At 47.6% G+C, this 20,465-nt stretch overlaps 2 protein-coding genes across 2 annotated transcripts; both read right to left on the bottom strand.

Annotated features, from left to right (window-relative positions):
- Positions 1 to 2,862: 2,862 nt before the first annotated feature.
- LAJ45_07321 (uncharacterized protein) lies at positions 2,863 to 3,738 on the bottom strand (the record flags this gene model as incomplete). Its single annotated transcript, XM_046116879.1, has 1 exon — positions 2,863 to 3,738. The coding sequence occupies one exon, from the start codon at positions 3,736 to 3,738 to the stop codon at positions 2,863 to 2,865; it is 876 nt and encodes a 291-aa protein (XP_045969914.1).
- Positions 3,739 to 8,816: 5,078 nt separating this feature from the next.
- On the bottom strand, positions 8,817 to 11,647 carry LAJ45_07322 (uncharacterized protein; the record flags this gene model as incomplete). The annotated part of the gene is made up of 10 exons (XM_046116880.1): positions 8,817 to 8,878; positions 8,952 to 9,156; positions 9,250 to 9,297; positions 9,566 to 9,658; positions 9,721 to 9,838; positions 10,006 to 10,146; positions 10,212 to 10,306; positions 10,890 to 11,400; positions 11,473 to 11,508; positions 11,565 to 11,647. The coding sequence occupies 10 exons, from the start codon at positions 11,645 to 11,647 to the stop codon at positions 8,817 to 8,819; spliced, it is 1,392 nt and encodes a 463-aa protein (XP_045969915.1).
- Between the last annotated feature and the right edge of the window lie 8,818 nt (positions 11,648 to 20,465).

Consider the following 20,465-nt stretch of genomic DNA (forward strand, 5'->3'; position numbering starts at 1 on the left):
GGGTTGCGCCAGCCGACCGGAATTCCCCTTTTCTTGGGGAGACCCCCGTCTATATCACTAAGTAACAGTACTCTAGGTATGTTCACACAAAATTACGAACTGACGACGTTGAAAAAAGATTTTTTTTTCGTTTTTTTCCCCACAGGAGTTCTGGTTCGTTGTAATCCGATTTCCTAGCAACAGCACGATCCGCACCGCGGTCGGTTACTAACGATGGCTTACGGTTCTACTTGCCCTGGTTCGGGGCCCCACAGCGCTCGCTCGCTGGAATCCACGATCGATCGATGTATGTAATGGTTTTCCAATTCTAGGGGTCAGGGTGACCAGCCAATCGGAGAATTTAGCAACCAGGGTTTCCGCCTAGCGGGCACGGGAAAGGAGATATGAGACATGACGTTAGTTAGACGTCACATCAACATTAGTCTCGGCGTTGATAAACAGTGGAGAAAACTGATACGCAGCGAACCTCAACCAGGTACCACCCAAGCGACGGAAAAAGGGGCAGGCTCGCGAGAAAAGGGAGCGGTAGAGGGTGGAAAGAGGTTAAGGGTTCAGGATCACCGTAGATCGCCGCGATGAGCTTAAGCTGAAGGGTTTTTAATAGCATTTGGGGTTCACTCAGATCTGTAGATTCCAAAATGACGCTTGAAATGAGTCCACAGATACGGAAACGTCAGTGGACGCAGGGAACAGTGAAACCGTTTTCGTCTATCCTTCGGCCATATCCGGTACAGAAAGAGGGAGATCTAGAGGGAGATCTAGAGGGAAAGACATTTTGAGAAGAAAGAAATAAATTGCTGATGTCATCGGGACCCTTGATCTCAGGACTTGACCCTGTTCCAGACCCAGCATAGAGGGAAATACCGTGGGGTGGTAAGTACTTTGAGACATGAAATCCATCAATAAATACTTGAATGATGGTTAATGACTGATGACGATGATATGAATGAATGGAATCTAAGAGAAGAAGAAAAACCGTTGGCCACATGGAGTGGGTCTTGCTGCCGGAGGAGGGATTATGGGATGGGATGGAGAATGGGAGGTAAGAAAGTAGGGAGAGAGGAAGGGTTGTGATATGGAACGAGGCAAGAAAGGGTAATTTTGAGGCAGCAAGGTGGCCTGGACTCCTTCAGGGGGCGTGGCCAAGGTGCTTCTGCCTCTGCTGCCTCTGCTGCTCTTTCTGCTACTTGGGTGATGTCGAACAACAACAGCTGCTGGCTGCTTGTCGCTCGCTGACCTCCGCTACCTTGCGTTGCTCTGTGAAAACCTTAGGTAGAGGCTGACGGAGGACATATCCGTCTACTAACACACCGACGCGGACCGTGCGCACACTGCATGCACCTGTGCTGTAGGGCCTACACCAGGCTACAGCTTGTGGAACACGACACTGATTCCCCGCAACGCTGATCAGCCATGTATGTATGTAAACGTGATTTAAACCTGGGACCATCTCAATCCAAAGGTCAAAGTTAAAAAGAAGAAAGAAAAAATAGTAATAATAATATTCAAGGCAGAGCGGAAATAAGACGCCGAGGAAAGTCTCTGTCCCTAGGAACGGGACAATGCTGCGTGTACCAGTAATAATGCGCAATCAATATCAACAGCTAGCTAGCTAGCACCAGCACCAGAAACGGCAACAACAACCTGCTATATGGCCTTCTGTTAAGGGATCGATATCAAACCACACTACGAAACAATCAATTGGATAAATTGTCTCAACAGCAATCAGATCACTATGTATAGATTGACCTAATTTGCTCTCTGGTACCAACTTTTGAGGTTAAAGAAAACCAATCCTTGATACCTTTATAAAAAAAAAAAAAAAAAAAAAAAAAGGAGAGAAAAAGAAAGAAAGACCCATCCCATAACCCATATGCACACGTTCAAGAAGCAAGCAACGAGATCGAGCAGTGCAGAAAGTAGAAGTGGAAAAAAGAAATAGTGGTAGTAAACAAGAATTATTGAATAAGTGTCTTCTGATCGTATGACCCGAACTGTGAAGTCACGTTTTTGTTTTGCTCTCAGTAAACACCCCACCGTGACCCCAGTAGGAAAAATAAAAAGGAAAGACCCAGGACAGTTGAAAAATATTTTCCCGTAGTTTCAGATAATAAAGAATCGTTTCTGTATGTAGTGATCCCAGTAGTGAATAGATGGAGGAGAAGCCTTGATAACCCACCCAGGAAAAGAAACCATAGTTGTAAATGAAAAGACCAGCCCATACCAATAATTGAAAAAAACATAAAATACCGTTTTAACGCCATTAAACCCGAATATCCCAAAGGAAAGAATAAAGTAGAAGTTGAGAAAAAGAAAGGAAAGAGAAGGAAAAACGAAGCCCCCCAAATTGCAACCCCACCCAGAAAAACGAAACAAAAAAGAGCCTAACCAAAACGACCCTGGAGCAGAACCGTCCCCCAAAGAAAGACCCTTATATAAACGAGGAGAGAAAAAAAAAACCTTTGATAAATCATGTGCCAGAAGTGAAGGGTAAAAAAAGGAAAGAGGAAACAAAAATCGATGATGCAATCAATCAAGATAACCTCAAATAAAAATATTACAGAGAAGTGAAAGTGTAGTGTAACTAGCGTTTCAACCGCCGATTAAAACTACCATCGAATCTCAGACAAAGATGACAATGAATACTGTTTTTGTCCACCAGCTGCAGTAAAAGGAATGAGGGGGGAAATTTTGGCTCCCCGCGGGGCTGTTTTTTTCCTTTTTTCTCCTCTTTTTTTTTTCTTTTCTTCTTCTTTTCTCCGAAAGATAACGACCGAAAGCGTATATTTTCTCGCGCGCAGCGGTGGATAAAAAAAAAAAAACGGGCCAACTAAACAACCAGGATGAATAGAATTTCACCCTTTAAGCGTAACCCGAACTGGTCGCGCTCGCCACACTCGCCAGCGCATTCAAGCCACTCTCACCGCCGAACGAATCTGAATAGTGTGTGTACGATACCGGGTGCGTCTGCGAGTGATATGTGTGCATCCGGGGGTGCAACTCAGGTCTGGCAGCGGCGGTCTCCGCTCGCTGTTCTTGGAGCACAACATCTTCGGCCGACATTCTCCTCTTCCTCGCCGCCCGCTTGGTGGCTGACCCGCTCTGGTGGGTTCTGAAGTGCTGCATACAATTATCCTGTCTGCTGAATCTGGCCCCACAACCTTCCTCTGGGCAGACGTAGTTCTTCTCCCCAGTGTGAATTCGGGTGTGTCGCGCCAAATGACCAGAAGTTGTAAACGATTTTCCGCACTGGCATGTGTACCGCCGAGCACTCCTCTTAACGACTGGATTCGGGGCGCCGGATTTTGGAGATGGAGGCACGGAGCTGGCGGGGGTGCGGGTAAGGGTCCTTGGCGATAGCTGCTCCGGCTCGAGAGCTTGATGACTTAGGATCGAGGTAACTAAATGTGGAGACGAGTTTATAGGGGAAGATCCGGGAAACATTGGCCCAGCTTCACCGGACATGAACTTCAAGGGTGGAAGACCGATATTTGGAGGTGTACGGGGTGAATATAATGGCAAAGAAGTCGTGGAGGAGTTTGATTCAATGGAATCATGGCGGGTAGCATACGGCCTGCCAAATGCTGGGGACAATGGCGGCGTTGGTGAAGATGCTGAAGATGAGGCATACTCGTATACACTTTTAATCTCCTCGTCACAGAGAAGGGATACCCGTCGACCTGTCGAGGTACTGATGGTCCAATGGTTGTCCGGGGCAGTCTGGATTGGGGTTGTCATTGTAACAGATATTATTGAACACGCAATTATTATACCAGAGAAAACGATAAGGAAGTTATTGTTGAATAAGAAAATATGTCTTTCAATGTTGTCGAAAGAGACGGCAGGTGGTCGTTATGTGATTGTGACAGTAGTAGTAGTAGTAGTGGCGGGGGGTGTATTGAGTGACAAGGATGATGTAAGATGCAACAGTTTCTTATTTCTTTCTTTCTTTCGTTCCTTACAATCAGACGGAATAGTAGACCGATGTGTCTGTAATGGAGAGCTGGTAGGCAGGGCGCAATAGAGGTACAGAATGGGTGGGAGTAGTAAATAGATATAGGGAAGAGGAGGATGGTGATCACCCTGTAAGTTGACAAATGTAAACCAATCGGTGACGCCTTCTCCCAGGTGTGTGTGGGTGGCGCCCTTCGCTTTATGTTCCTCGCCGCGGAGAGAGATGTGCTAGTCAAATAATAGTGTGTAGGGCACGTTGTGTGCATGTGTAGTGGGTATGTAGGGTACGCAGTAGCGGATGGACTGGGTCCTGGTGGAGGTGGAGGTGCACCAGTGGTTTGTGTTAGAGAAGAGCGGAAGAGATGGAAACCACTAAACCTAACTACTCTAGTTCCTAGTGGGGGACGTGAAGGGTGAAGGGGGGGGGGGGGGGGGAAGTGATGGGAATGACCGAACAGGGAGTATGGGATTGGGGATTTAGAGATTATTTTGGAAGGGGGAGGAGCGAAAGGGGGGGGGGGGACGTTACTGTGCACTGGAAAGAAGGAACAAGAATGTGTGTACTTTTCCTCAAACAGGTAAGGTATAAGTGAGATATCTCATGGTACAATTCAGGCAACAGAGGAGAACATGGTAAAAGTAGCAGTAACATGCCCCAAATCCCACTTTCTTTGCTAACTTGCCCTCGATGGTCTAAAGAGAAAAAATATTTTCTGGTAGAGTAGTATTCTACGCAATCAAACCTTGTCATGCACCAAGTCCCGCATTCAGTAGTATCATTCAACGCAATGCTTCTTGCTTTTCCCTTCCCTTCTCTATCTTTCTCACCGTAGTAGACGCTGCACCCTTTGAACGATGGCCGCATGAGCGGTAGGTAGTAAAGTGAAAGTGGTTGTAGGCTAGCTCCCGTAAGTATGTGCACTTTGGCATGTACCCCAATTTCCAATGGCGTTTGTGGGTTTGCAGCAGCACTTGATGATGATGCATGGTGTATGTATAGAGTAAAGTACTTGGAGTATCTAGATGCAAGCATGTCTTCCGTGTGAGTGGGCGTGAGTGAGTGCGTGTGAGTGTCCTGGGGCGGTGGTGGTGTAAGTTGTGCAAGGCCAGGCGAAAATGCCAAACGCGATCAACAGCAACAGCGGAGGACGGGACTTCTCCATATCATCATCCCTGCAACACGAGCCATCCCGGGCCCCACCACCCACCCACCACTAACCCCTGCCCCGCTCGTTGAAGGGAAACAAAATTGCCCATGCCAGAAGACCCCCATTTCACAATTGACCTTTTCCCATCGCGGTCAATGTTTTTCCCACCGCAGTCAGTGAACTGCAGGTCACCCTGTCCTCATATGCGGCCCTTTGTATAACGTCAACAAGCCACAGAGGGGGGGGGTGGAGTGGGGCGAAAGCTGCTCATAGACATTTTGATGATTAGGTTTTGACGCATAACGACTTTTTTCTTTCTTCCTTGCCCTTGCTGATTAAACTGCTGTTATTACGGTCCACTCGCTCGACATTTTGATCATTGCTCCCTCACTCGCTAACGCCCCTTCTTGGCAACATACCCGCGGGTCTGCAACCAGGAAGTTAGAGACCTTAGGGGCCACACCCTTATCAACCGAGGGGTAGACAATAACCACCACCACCACCTTAAACTTCTAGAGCAAAAAGGTGATGTGTCTGTTGTAGTGTAAGTAGTAGGTCTGTAAAAGAAGGATTACCTAGATAGAGAGATAGATAGAGACGTTCGTTCGCCCATCAACGAGCCAAGTCGCACAATAACTGCTCCCCTGCACCACGACAGCCCTTCACGATCGAGGTTTTTGCCGCTCATCGACGAGGTCCGGCAATTGTCGATCGCCCAGACAGGACGCTATTCTTACGTCACTCTTCTTCTGGGTATTCTTCTTCATCTTTTTCAACTTCTTCTCTTCTTGCCCCTTCCTTACACAGAAATTAAGCCAGTCATAGTCATAATGATGGACCCTAGCGTTCTAATGTCTGGTTGGCGGCCCTGGATGGCTAGCCACACCGCACCTTAGTCCCTCGCCGGAAACAGTAGGCTTGGCAGGGACTGGAGATACGAAAATGGCTTCCTTTCTTTTCCTTAAACACCTTTTTCCTTCTATTCCCCAGCTAGGTGGAGGAAATCTCCTGGGAGAGGGAATTATCATACCCCAGCAAATGCGTCTAGTAGTGACATTACTATTACTATCAATAATTACTGCTATTAGTTACTCTTCACCCACTTTGCATGCAATGTGCTTCTCAGTCACAGCTATCACTCGACCCTGTCTCAACATCATGTGAGGTGGTGTGCAGTCTCATATGGAGTGGTCAAGTCTGTGCCTGGTCCAGGCCTGTGTCCGGGTCCGTGTTCTCTGGTATGCGGAGCAAAGGGTCTATTCTGGTGTCCGAAACCACACACACCAAGACAGACGGTTACCCGTTTTTTTCTCCCTTGCATATTAAAGGGTTCATGATCGTGAGGCAAAGCAAGGTAGCAAATTTCGTTTCGAAACAACCACACCGTCTGGCTGGGTCACTTTGCATTGTGGATAACGACGCACTTGCATGTTTGCAAGGCCGGAAATAAAGAAACAAGTTACTGTAAGTTACCCTAGGTACATGTAATTCAGTCCCCCGTTTCTACAGCGTGAGGTAAAATTATTGTAGAAGTATGGGAAGAGCCCTATTGGCTTGCCCAGCCATAGAAACCCTGTTTTTAGACCCCCTGTTTCTACAATAATTTTCCCTCTCGCTGTACAAGAAGGATACATAGGTCAGGTACAGAGTAATGAATGGCACTCCAGAGTTCTCTACTCTAGGGTATATGGCTAAGACAAGGCCCTGCTTACAGCAGGTAGATACGATCTAGTCGAGCCAAGAGTATCAGAGAGGAAAAAGAAGAGTGACCCTTCGATTCATGAGTTGACCGTTCACGGCTTTTCCCAAAAGCAAAAGCAACGAAAACAGCACACATCAACTGCTGACCCAGGTACTATTTCCAGAAGCCTTTACAGGAGGAGGAGCAGACATCCACGATGAATCCCCAGGACGGACGTGTCTTCCACCATTTTTTATCTTTGAGCGGACATAGCTTCCACCTTTTTTCGCCTCCCAGTTCCCTGCGAAATTGGGGTTGCGGCCTTAAATTAGTGATTCAATAATGAAAAAGTGAAGGATGAACTCTAGTTTTTACTGCTCTTGCTCCTGCAAGGAGCGAACGAAGAAATGAAAAAGCCTGTTTCTCGCATCGAGTGCACTATCAGTCACGATTCCCCGTGTGAACTGCAGGGTACCAGACCAGCGACGGTATCCCGTCCACCACCCTCTAAAAGAAAAACCGGGCGATCACCATTCTCCGCAGGGTCTTGATTGGACGGAATACTGATCCGGCCCACACAACGCAACCCACCTCACAACCACTTCACAACCCCTGGCGAGGGAAAGAAGGAAAGAAAACGTCCCGTTGTTGCGCCTCGGTTGACAGCAGCCGAACGAGCCACTGCCGCTGCAACGCGACCGTGGAGGGGATAGTGCGTTGCGACGTCATTATTTGTTCATGCGGGTAATTTGGTAGGGGAAGAGGGAAGCGAGTGGGCTAGTTTAGGGTGGATTGGCAGGCACATCGTGGACATAGCGCAAGTAACTGTGCGGAGGTCAATGATATGAAAATAGTCAACGTCAACCCTAAGTTCTATGGTAGGTAGGTAGGTTTTCTGTGGTCCTGCCATGCCTTGATTTCCCTGCGTCACCCCCTGCCCTCTTTGCCCCGGCCTACCCTGCTTCACCCTGCCACCTCCTCAGGGACATGCAGGACCAGAACTCTACTAATAGAGTACGCCCCACTGAACCGGCGCGAAGGAATGACACCGGTGGGGTAAAACACACTTTGTTTCTTGTCCCTGATGGGCCCGTTGGCTAATAGACGCGCCATTTGTTATGTAACGGGGACGTCCCACGACCCAATTGAAAAAGCCACGATGTCTCCCGTCATCGCTGCTGCTTCAACCTGCCAGCCTCTGTGCCCCTACGTAGGTGCTCTATAGATCTTAGATTGGGTAGATCTTGCATTACGCACAGCGCGCCCTGGCAGTGAGCAAGGTAACCAAAGCCCATTCTATAGCATATATACCATATATAAAAATAAAAAACGTGATTTATTCGATATCATATCCGCCCATTCCTCAATTTGTGTTGGGGGAGGGTCCAAGCAACCTTTCGGGCTGTTGCGCATCTTCGGTACAGATCAGATCACAGATAGAAAAACCTTAAAAAAAAAGCGCCCATCTAACCGGGAGAGAAACAGAGCTACCTTGACAGCTACTTTGACATTTCCCGCCAACGGGAGAGCGACTGGGTGATCGCGAGAGACACATCTGTCAGGAGGGTGAAGGTGGGGTTGTGTACCAGATCGACTAGAGTAATCACGACCGGCGAAGGGAATTGTGCGAATGCAGGTTACCGTGACCACGCTTGCGAGATCTGGGAATGGGGAAATGGGGAAATGGGAAATGGCGGGATGGTAAAATCGGGAAATGATCAGGGAAGCGGGCGGGTGTTGCTGCTGTGGTTTAGCGTTTGATACATCTGATAGGTTTATCGCCTGATACGCGGAAAACTAACTATTGCTGAATTATTTGGGAGGGGAAAAAAAAAAGAAAAAAAAGGAATTCTTTAATCATAGCTAGGTACATATTTGGATTCATTAGGGGTTGGTCGACTGGTTGGCTTGCTGCAGTTGGTCGAGTTGGACATCAAACGATCATTACAAAAGGAAAGATTCGCAAAACAAACAACAACAATAATAAAACCAATAAGAATATTAAGAAAACCCAATTACCCCCCCTCCAACCACTACGGTAGCCCTCTACCTGCATTAACAGCCCTCGCAACCAGGCTCGTATCCGGTCGATTCTCTGTTCACCACCACTCATCAGCGCCGGCAAACCAACTATATCAGAGCCAAACCTCAGCCATTAGGCGACTCACCAGCATACCTCTCATAGTTCTCCAAATACAGCACAGGATCACTCAGGGTATTCCCGACTGCCTCACTGCCCTCCAGCGCGTTAATCCATGCGGCCAAGCGCGTCCCAGGTTGAGCCAATGGCCATCCTTTATATGGATGAAGAACACGCGAGAGGCGCAGGAGCCACGGCGCGATGGAGACGTCGACAAAGGTTATGAATGGGCCCTGGTGAGGGTTAGGTTTTGTTTTACTTTTAGCAGTTCCTCGCCGCCAATCATAGGCGTCCGGAGTTGCCAGGAGATGAGACGAAGGACTTACGAGAAAGAAAGGCCCAACTACGTCTGCGGCATCGACGATCTTTGCGATCTGCGGTGCGGGAGGACAAGCGTGGTTAGCAGGATTCTCTATAGGGAAAAGAGTGGTGATGGTGACTTCTACATAAGGAAAGGAGTAGTAATAACGGAAAGCAAGGTATGGAAGACAGGGCTTGAATCATTGGAACCACGGTTTCCTGTTTCTTGGGAGTGGTGTCGTACGATGTAATGTGAGGGGTATCTTATATGCCGATCACACGGGCTAGGAATGGGTAGAATTGATAGTATAAAGAGGGGAGAAAGGGGGCCCTAATACCCACCTCGATCCTAAGTTCCTCTGCGAGCTCAACTTGCTTTTGTTGTTCCTGCGCCTGCAGGTACCGATAGAAGCCGGGCACGATATTACGGTTCACCTACTCACACCCACTGTAAGGCCCACGCTTTCATACCTCAATTGACGGGGGATGTTCCTTACATGATCGACCCACAGTCTTGATGTCGCCTTGACCTGCGGATGCTCGGGCAGCAATGCAGTTCCAACACCAAGATCCTCGAGATAATCGAGCAGTACGGTGCTCTCATAGCAGCCCCAGCTGCTCGCACACATCTCATATCAGCTCTGGGTTATTAATAACATATACAGCTGTGCAATATGCTTCGTGATCGAACACGGCTCTAAGGAATAGAGCTGGCTCTATTGCGCAAAATCCATACATGACCAATAGTAGGGATAATGGGAGGAGGAAAGTAATATGCATACTCGCCGTGCTTGAGCGCCGGCACTAGGCCGCGGGGGTTAATATCGAGAAGGCTTTGTGGCTTCTTGTAGGGGTCGACCTCAATATATTGGTAGTTGAGGCCCTTGACTTCGAGGGCGATCCAAACGCGCTGCACGAATGGGCTATACAACCAACTGGTTAACTCGGTGCGAAAGGAAATATGGGGGAGGTAATTTTATTAACTGACCAGAAGCAGCTACCAAACAACTTAAGCTCGTTAGGCTTGGAGTGACGCTTGACGGTCTGCAGGGCCTGGCCGGACGCTTTCTTGGGGTATGTCTTCTGCTGTCTCTGCCCGGGTGCCTTTCCCGCATGGGAGGGCAGAGGTGGGGGGATGGGTCAGACATCTCAGGATTCTTGTGGTAGGCGGAAAAGAAACGAGTTGGGGCGATGATAGAAGCAGGAGAGGTGGTAATGATAGTGGTAGTAGGAAACGCAGATAGAAGGGTCAAAAATGGAGAGATTTGAAATGGAGAAAATCGAGAACGAGACAATTGAGATGGAGAAAATAAGTGATTGCAGTTTATACGCAATTGTAAGATTCGAAAAGACATTAAGTTTCTGTACATATGTATAAAAGGACGCGCGCGCAACAAGAAAAATCAGGCTGGAAGTTCCGCAGAATAAAACAGCAACATAGGAAGTTGGAAAGGACCTAACTCCGATGACGTAATTGGACAGGAGTAGCACACATGGGATCGATGGGCGTACAGCACGTTGAGAAGTACAACCCATGCTTCTACATGTATGAAGATCACCAACCCCCAAAGAAAGCAGGACCAAGAAGAACAGGCACCACGATCATTACCCCCGGCATGGCAACAACCAAACGAAACAACAACTTAAAACAAGGAGAACAACTCACCTGCACCTTCTTCATCTCTTTCTGTCTCTTAATCCCCTCCCTCTCCACTGTGCATTTCTTAATTCGATCGCTCTCCTCGAGTGAGTGTCTATGTACTTCCCCTAGCATTCCCGGAAGTCCATACTGGTCTAACCCAGCGCCCATCACCTCCGATCCCGCCACGCCATCATCGCCTGCACCACCACTACCATCCAGCACCATACCTCCCATACCTCCCATACCCATACCGTCCAGTACATCATCACCCCCAGGATCGCCAACCCTCACCCTCCCCGCCAATCCCTCCTTCCTCACTCTTTCAATTGTAAATGTCCTCCCGGCTGGCCCACCAAACGTCTCGATTACTTTGATTTTCATATCGCAGAGGTCGCGCTCGCGCGCTGTACGTTTGCGCTTTTTTTTGTTAGGGTCCTGGTTCTGTGGGGTGCCTGGGGGACGTCCCTTCAGGCGACAGTCGTAGTAATGAGTTTGGAATGGACCCTTTTTCGATTTTTGGGTAGAGCGGTGAGACCTGAGTGTGCGTTAATGGGGCATGGTAGGGGAGGGAAGGTGCATGGGAAGAGGGGGAGGAGGGGGTGCGTACCAGATATTGTCGACGTAGGGCCAGTATGTGCTCCATCTAGTGGTAAGAGAGGTTAGTGGGTGTCTGAGGGAGAGGTGGGAATTAAGATATACTCTTCCTCAGAGAGTGTCATGACCTCCGTTACATGGAACAGTCGATTTCGCCACTCATCGAGGCTGTCTGGCGCGGCGTCCATCGTGGGGATATATGCTAGCTAGCTATTATATATATATATATATATATAGCTAACTCCCGCTCTTTCTCTTTATATGATATAACTGTAGACAGGTATATACTGTGTCTATATGGGGTAAGCTAGCTACAGGATAAAACAATATCGCCTTGTGGTGGTGGTGGTGGGTATAATAACTATAAGGCAAGTAGCAAGTGTAAGTGTAAGTGTAAGCAAGTAGCTAAACCGTTCAGTTTCGCTTTTCCCACGCCCCCAAGGGAAACGGGAATTCCACAGGCCCCGCGTGCGTGAATGATTGACAGTCGGGAAAGTTCAAGTGGGGGTTAGCGAGCAGCGAGGGTAGTTAAGGGCGGCGTCTGGGCTGGGGGAAAGAAAAGAATGAAAAAGCTCACGCCGTTTCCATGAAGCGGCAGGGGGTTTGCGAAGAGATCGGGTCGCTGCTTTGTGTGCGGAGAAGGGGCTGTGGCTGGAGGTGTGGCTAAAAATGGCTTAGACATCTTGGCGGTGGGTGTAGGGCTGACGAGCGGGATCCCTGTCTAAGACTAAGAACAAGACTAAGACTAATATTTACCCTAGAGCAGTATGGGGTGTTGCTCACCTGTGGGCCCTGGTCCTAGCCGTAGTCTTGGAGTGTCAGGATAATTGCTGTTATTGGTAAATTTAATGGAATTTTTTAATATTGGGTTTAAATATCGCTTTTTTGAAGGCGAAAACTGTTTAATTTAGAAGCTTTATGTAAGTTGTACATGCATAAAATTATATGAACAACGTCCAAATTAACTTTCAGCAACGTCATCAAAACACAGCTAGCTGCTTGGGTTGAAATATAATTTTCTTCGCCCTCGTCCTCGTCCTCATACTCGTCCTCATCCTCATCCTCATCCTTAATCACTTGAACTTCAATGCATCATCATCGCCATGTATCATGTATGTTCATGTACCTACTCTAATATTTACCATACAAGCTTTTTTTTAATTACAAGTGGCTCCCCTTGAGCTTATGAATACCAGCTAGGAACAAAGTGTAATATCCTTATCGTGGGATGGGCTATAGCACATATGCTCTGACTCGGCAATCCTCGGTTCTCGATCTGTGTGTCTTTTGTTGTAACTGCGGAGGTCGGCCTGTGGGTCAGCTAGAAGAAAGAAAAAGCATAACTAGAAATGTTTTGGACCTGGCTTTTCTGCTCCGGTGCACGTGGTCTTCTGAACCTTTTTTATCCCCGTCCTAGCACTTTTCACAAGGCAATTGCGCAATATATGATATTATTGATATTTCCGATAACTGATAAGACTTCGTGGCAGTTTGACTGTCGTTAAATCTCGAAATAAGAGCCCGGTCTCAATTCAAAATTTCAGAGCAGAGGAGTCATCGCAAACCAGTCTTCCTAATCCAGGCAAATCTGGTGCGATAGGCAATGGCAAGAGAACGTCACTATCGCAACCAATCAGGCAGAATCACTTGACAGGATATGCCCATTTCTGCACGGGTCTGGCTTGTATCTGGACTGAACTCGGGTTGTTCTTTTAATCATTAACGGTAGATCGAAGTTTCTGGCTGATCCAATTGAGAGACCGAGCGGATCTAGCGGCTTGAAGTCTAAGTGTAACTTTCATCCCATAACCGGCCGTTAAAAAACATGAAGACCCTCTGTGTGGGGGCCAAGATAGTGGCTAGTGCTAGTGCGCCTATCCTCAATCTGCTGCTAGGCGGCCCGTGGCGTTTGCCCCACAAATAATAAACATCGCCGGGCTTGTGGATAGCCAAACTTGATGTTGCCATGGGAATTTACGTGAGGCGAGACAGAGCCGCTGAGCCCACAATCGACCCTTCGGCTTTTTGCTTCCTTTACACAATGTATCATTGTCATTTCGTCTCTTCTTCCACTAACCTGCATCCTGCATATAACTACGCCGGTTCCCTGCGTCCGATCCGGTCGAAACCGCCAACCAAATACAATCTCTTTCAAACGAACAGCCAGAAACAAGCATAAAGCTAGGAAAAAGTGCAGAAATGCAGACTCAGGTTAATATCCTTGTTGGTAGATTTCTCAGAGAGTGGTGTCTCAGCGATCTCGCCGGTCGTTAGTCCAATAAACCAGATTAAATACGCTCTATCCTCTGATCCTGGCTTACTATCGGTTCACTAAGCACTGGATTGGCTTTTCATCTCACTTATCGCCTGATGTTTGCATCCTAGGGTCGGGAACATGGATGTGGAATAAAATTCTCGCTCGCTACGCGGCATAATCTCGGTTTGATAAACTTTCTTCCCGGGAAAGTAACTGGTCTTGACTTTAGAGAAGCTTTTCCAAATCCCGGAATGAAGGGAGTGGCAATTTTTTCCAGCCAATAAGAATATATATATATACACGTCTTGTAATACGTATACGTTCAGGCGAGATTATTCACATACTATCACTCGCTCCGGGTAACCACGACTGCCGAATTAAAGCTACAGCTGGACGTCAAATCAAGCCCTCATCCCCGACGCGGCAGATTGACAAAGTCACACAGAGCGTCAAAGGTCTGTCTGCTTGGTTTCACATAAAAAAGTGCCATGTGTGATGTCGGACAGACCTACCTCGAGTGCTGGATTCCATTAATGATTTAGACTGCAGATGTCGTCTAGCTCCCTATCTTGAGTTGAGATCGACAAGAGTCCGAGGAAATTTTCAAGAATACCGGGGCCTCGGCAGTTAATCCACGTGGTGTTGAACATGCATGTACGTGCCAGTTATCCAAACAATAGAATGCAATAATAGGAATATGGCTTTGTCGCTTGCTTTTGTTAATTGCACAATTATTATATTCAAATGGAGGGACGCTTTATCGGAAAGCATTTTAAAACAAGAAGGAAGAAAAGATCTTGGCATGTCATCTTGATCTGCATGCCCCACTGGTTCGTGGGGAAAGTATTGAGGGGGCTCGTGCGGGTAGATAAATCAGACAATCTCATGCAGGGCCTGTCAACAAAATGAAAGGAAAAAAAAACAGACTTCGCCTCGGAGGGCCACTTACCGGTCGATGGAACATAGGACTTGGTTTGTACTCCCTGATCTGAGATCTCGATCGATATCGGACCTCATACCGCACGCCCATCTCCCGTCCGCGGGGACGAACATCACAAACACGTTGGCACTGACTAGGAATTACAACAAAATCTGAGTTACTCTATTCAATGTCACTGGTGAACAGAATGAATAACATCCCAACGATCGGCAATTACTTTTGGATGTGGGGTTGCACCAGGCCGGTTCCCAATTTTCCTGTTTTCTCCTGTTCTTTCCCCCCTTTCTTGGACGACGAGCGTGGGGTATGTAGTGATGTAAATCACAACAAGCAAATTTTTCAAGTAATAAAGCTGACGTGGTAATAGGAATCACGATTGCAGGCGAGATGAAGGTACCTCGATGAGATGCGGGCGAGTGGAAGCGCCAACTGTGTATTCTAGGGTTGCCTCTAGTACTGCGCCGTATGTACCCGTCGACGGTCGACGGGGAACCATCAATCCCAACCCCATTCGATTCATAATTTCCAAGTGGCAATGCGGAAGGAGATTTAACGGAATATGTCGTTGATCATGGAATTGCACTAATCCTCCCTTCATTTCGGAAAATATTGAGTAGCTAATCTACGCTGAAAGAGGAGATACTCCACTATGACCATAACTTAACATACATACCTACTCTAGTTCTCACTCAGAACATGAGGTCTAGAATGTGTACTCTATACGTATGCAGGGAAAAAAAAGAATCCATTGATCTCGAATCTCGCCTATTATGTCAATCAGCAAAAAAAAATAACAGCATCAAAACAAAGACTTGAAGTTGAAATCTCGATCGCATACCTACATTACTTGTTAAGAAATCCCATCATCGGTTCTTAGGCCTTTTGATCTTGCATACGTCGGGGGGTACGCGAACCAGTTTTTTGCTTCTTTTACTTTCTTATTCGTATGGGGCAGAACGCCCTTGCAGGCAACTTCTACATAAAGAAGTGCTCCGAGGCCCTGGCCATGCCTGCTAGGTAGAGTATCCCGGTGGTGCGGACAATGGGAGCCTGCCTTCCTGACAACACAGGCAGTGATATGTCACGAGAGTGGCGGAGTGAATGAGCTACATGCATACATAATTGGAGATTTTCTTTTTATTTGAGCTGGCCATTCTGGATTGATCAGGGCTTTTCAATCCACTATCCCGTGCAGCAGCAGCGGCGGCGGCGGTGGTGGAGAATATTTGCTTCTATCCAGTGGGTCACCATATTTGTGGTACGATTGAGGTTGAATGTCCAGGACTGGAACGCCACCCAGAGTTGTTGCCCTACTGGAAAGCGATGGTTGAAATGCCTTCCTACTCTACGTGTACATCTGTGCTCTACTTTTGTTGCACATTGCCCCCCGCACCACAATTGTTAGAATGGTACGTGTACCATGTCCATCAATCTCCACCCCAGCCTTCTTTCTTCTCGGTTAAGGGTCTGTCTGGCCTGTGTGACTTGAGACCTGCGGCGAAAAGAATGTTTCAAACTTGTCTGACCTTTTGTTCCCCTTTCACTTGTTCTCAGGTTACGTGGATTGTCGCTCGTGAACAGCGCGGATAAGGTGTAAGTAGAGTAGATACATACTTACATCTAGGTGTAGAGTTATACCTACCCTACCTGCTTTGGTGCCCCGAGCTGAGTTACTGGGGCACAGCATGTACTCTATAATGTGCTCCGGATATCGGTAACGCACGCAAAAGCCCGTGGCGTGTGAGGGGATATCCGTCTATCGTGACTGTTTAGTCGACATTAATCCTGGGCGCTGTGCTTCTTTCTTGTGCTGGACCGAGTTAGAGTGGATGGTTATGGCGCCTAGGTAGCTGTGCTGCGCATGCTAGAGTACGCGGTACTCTTGTATGCAGGGTGCTTGCATTGGCTGATCATTGAGGCTTATGGAGCGCGTGAGAGTTCATGATCGTCAGTTGGTATGTGCCTGAAGAGTATTATCCCACATTCAAATGTTGGTAGTTGTTATTGGAACGGCTGGGAAATGTGACTTGTCACCACTTTGTTTGCTGGTGACTAAGCGCCCCCCCCCCGGGTCGGTTGGAATCATGGATTGTCACTCGGTTTTTGGCTCGCGGAGGGAGGTGCGATATTCCCCGAGTGGAGCCAAGATGCTAGCGGTATTGCGCTGAGGTAGGTTTTCAGGCCCGATTATATTATTGCTGCTAGAAGTGGCTTTAGGTGGACTTTTGCGGTATGAGTATTGTATAGGGCGCTCTGGAGTTAAAATAGCATCCAGTGCACTCGCACAGCAGCTGCGCAGATAGCCGCCCAAAGCTGCGGTGAAGTACCCGCTCCTAGTAAGGACATGGAGCATTGAGAGGACGTAAGTTGTGGCTTCCTTAGTCGTGGGTATCTGAACCGGCTACCGAGTAATTGGGCGGTCCTTCTACCAGATGGTGGATAAGTCTGATATCAGGTGTCTTTAGGAGCAGCGCTGCAGCGGGCGAAGAGTCAATTTCAGACCATTACCACTACCTCTCCATAAAGCAAGTATCCCTGCCTTATCTTTCTACAATGTGAGTTCCACCTCACAAATGAAATAAACGGTTGCAAACAATGGCTAAGAACTGTCAAGGGTTAGGGTTAGATTGGATATCTGACTGCGTTTTGTCTCCATAAAATCCTTGTGCATAACTCTGAGTTCCGATACCTTGGTATATTTGTACGAAGCATACAGATAACCTACCTAGCTTGGTAGTTTCCGCTTTTGTAAATCCTCGGGTCTCGGGTCCTGTGGTCACATTTGGTACCGTTTTATCGGGACCTGGCGAAAAGGGTGTGGTCTGGCGGAATGGCGGGTATGTTCGGGTGTACCGTGGCAATGGGGATAAATCAACTGACACGGGCATGCTTATGGGAGATAAGGTTTGCGAAGGGGTACATTGGCGGGAGGGCTTATGTAGATGGGGGGAGATACCGAGGAAGGAAGGAAGGACGAAATATAACCCCCACCCCCCCCCCTTATGGAGGTACCCGCAACTCTCCGGTAGGGTATATGGCCTGGTGGGTGGATACGGTGGTACCTGTCCATGCCGGTGGTAAGTGGATGCTAGGACCACTGTTGTGGGAATTTGTGTCCCTGCAGCTGGCACACATAGGCTAATCGAATCGAACCACCGGGGTGGAGATGGGTGCTGCGCTGGATTGATACGGAGGTGCAGTTCTACTCTTGGGGATCGGAACTTTATCTTGCGTCAGTGGGATCCGTTTTGGGTTAGCCTGGCCCTTGGAGTTGCGGTTTGGGGGCGTTGTTGTGTTGACTTTGGTCCTTGGTGGCATGGTCGAGCGGGTTTCTTGGATGGGATGCCTTACCTAGGCCTTGGATGGTGTACTATGTAAAGGATGCGGGCTGCATCTTGGTACTAGAAATGGCCCAATTTAACGGGTCGAGGGTCGGGGTCATTTACAGCTTCCGGTAGAAGTATTATGAAAGCGAGAGCTAAAAAGAGTACGTAGGTTTGCTGGTCTGTGCTCGTGGAAAGGATCTTTCAGGGACCAATACGACTATCGGGTCACGGAAAATCCAGGTTCGCAACAGTTCTGCCGGAAGCTGTATATTCGGCCAATATAAAACCGCATTTGAGTCTAGGCACACACAAACATATGCTCCGCTAGTGCTATCAGTTTATGGTAAAACGATCGTTTCCACCAATCACCACTACCACCCGGGCTCATATAAAGTCCAATTGCAAGCCTAGAAGCTGACAACAAGAACTAGCCTGCTTCTAGTTATATATTCTGCATACAGCTCCTCCTGCCGGATAGCCTAGCTAGCCGGTCGGCCGGCGTGAGAGCGTTACGGCTCACAGCTAGGCTTGAGGGCTAATGCTGATCGCGCGCTGCTTTGAGGGGGGACTTCGAGCTATAGTTTCTGGAAAGAGTCAGGTCTATCCTAGTATTGGCTTCGAAGTGGCGGGCAGAAAGAATATTGAATCTCTAGAAGCGTGGTCACACTCCTGGACGAGATTATTCATGGAATAGTAGTAGTTCGGGCCTGCATGAAGGCAGCTTAAAGAGGACTTTGATAATCTCACAATTGCAATCTCACGGATAGTATTTAACAACCACAAAGAAAGATATGCCCTTCAGCAATCAAATAAAAAACAAACCGAACCCTGAATCCCTCCAGTGTCTAAACCCAGCAAAAAGTGTACTTGGTGAATCACTACTCACATGCTCCAAGTAAATGGATGGACCACATAAGGAAGACTCCTTCATATTGACCCCGACGTGATTTGAACACGCAGCCTTTTGATCTGGAGTTGAATGCGCTACCGTTGTGCTACGGAGTCATGTGATAGCAGTGCTTGCGTACAGTCTTGAGAGGTTAAGTGCTTGGCAGGCAAGCAGAGCTTGCCAGTAGCGGTCCACATGCACTAGAGAGAGGTGCCTCATACTTCGAAGCTGTGGTAACTCGGCGGTTATTTCGATCTTCATCGCGGACTACATTATAGAAGTGAGAGACAGTGTTTGTTTGGTTCGATTGGGGGGGAGGTAGATTGATATCAACTGCATAGCTGTTGTTCTCGGGGCACTGGAGGGGGAGGAGAGGGGTTGGGGGGGGGGGGGGGAGAGGAGATTTGTCTTTACTTACGAGTATATACGTACCAACTATAACGGATCGATGTCACGATGTCCTTTTTCATGTGCCTCCGCCACACACGGCACTCCTATTATTGTTTCAATGGGGTGTCCCAAGCTGTACATATGTGTGACTAATTGGCTGGTTCTTTGGTGGTTGATCTTGGTGCATGATCATGAAGGGCGGGCCGCCAGCCAGAGAATATCTCGCCATCTAGCACCTACATGTACTCCTGGAGGAAGACGTTTACAAAACTGATATTCGGGCGAAAATTCAAATACGACCCTCGTTTTTTGTTGGAGCGGGTTCTAGCTAGCTCCTCTGCTGGCATGGGACGTTAATTGGGAATCATGTCTTTGGATATAAATTATGTAGGTAACTAATGCCGTGTATTTGAAGAAAATACTGTGTCCGTGTGAAACCGATAATTGGAAACAAGGGGGTGAAGGGTCCCTCTTTATGCTTTATATTAGGTGTAATTTACAAAATGGCGCTAATATATACAAAAGCACAGCTGGCCCGGCCATGAAGCCATGTAAGTACTGCTAACAATAACTGCAATAAGGTTGCACAAATAACAAGAACCACGCGCGTGCACTTTATGGCCCGCGGGGGCGAACCCAACAGACGTAAATACTTATTTTTTTTTTTTGGGGGGGGGGATTATTTTCAATCCTATTTACAAGCTAGGCGCGCAGAAGAAGGAGAAAAGTGAGCGTCTTTATGTAATTACAAGCGGAGTGCGGCCTTCGGCCGCCCAAATGTACTGAGGAAATGAGGTGCGGGCGGTACTGCGATAGTAATTTCTTAGATTATTGCTGTCATTCTGGATTATTGGGCCATCCAAACGTACAGGCATGCACCAAACCTCATCTCCATCTCTCCTTATATGTAATCTGTGATATATTAGCTCTAGTATGCACTCTAAGTCATTCAATGAATAACATTAATATGTACATGTAGTTCATGATAAAATGGTATCAGGGAAATTCGACCTTCATATATAAAAATATAGCTGTATTTATGTCAGTGTTTGTTCTTTTATATCCATCAATTGCAATAGCTACACACCTTTTAATGCCAGTTCCCTTCCGTCTCGGGAGTAGTTCTTTGTCGAATCATGATATGCAATCAATATTAGAAATACATGTAGTGCGCTGTAACCAATAGGAGACGTTCCTGGTGACG

The sequence above is a fragment of the Morchella importuna genome, assembly GCF_003444635.1.
Source record: "Morchella importuna strain M04M26 chromosome Unknown Morimp01GS023, whole genome shotgun sequence".
Taxonomy (NCBI): domain Eukaryota; kingdom Fungi; phylum Ascomycota; class Pezizomycetes; order Pezizales; family Morchellaceae; genus Morchella; species Morchella importuna.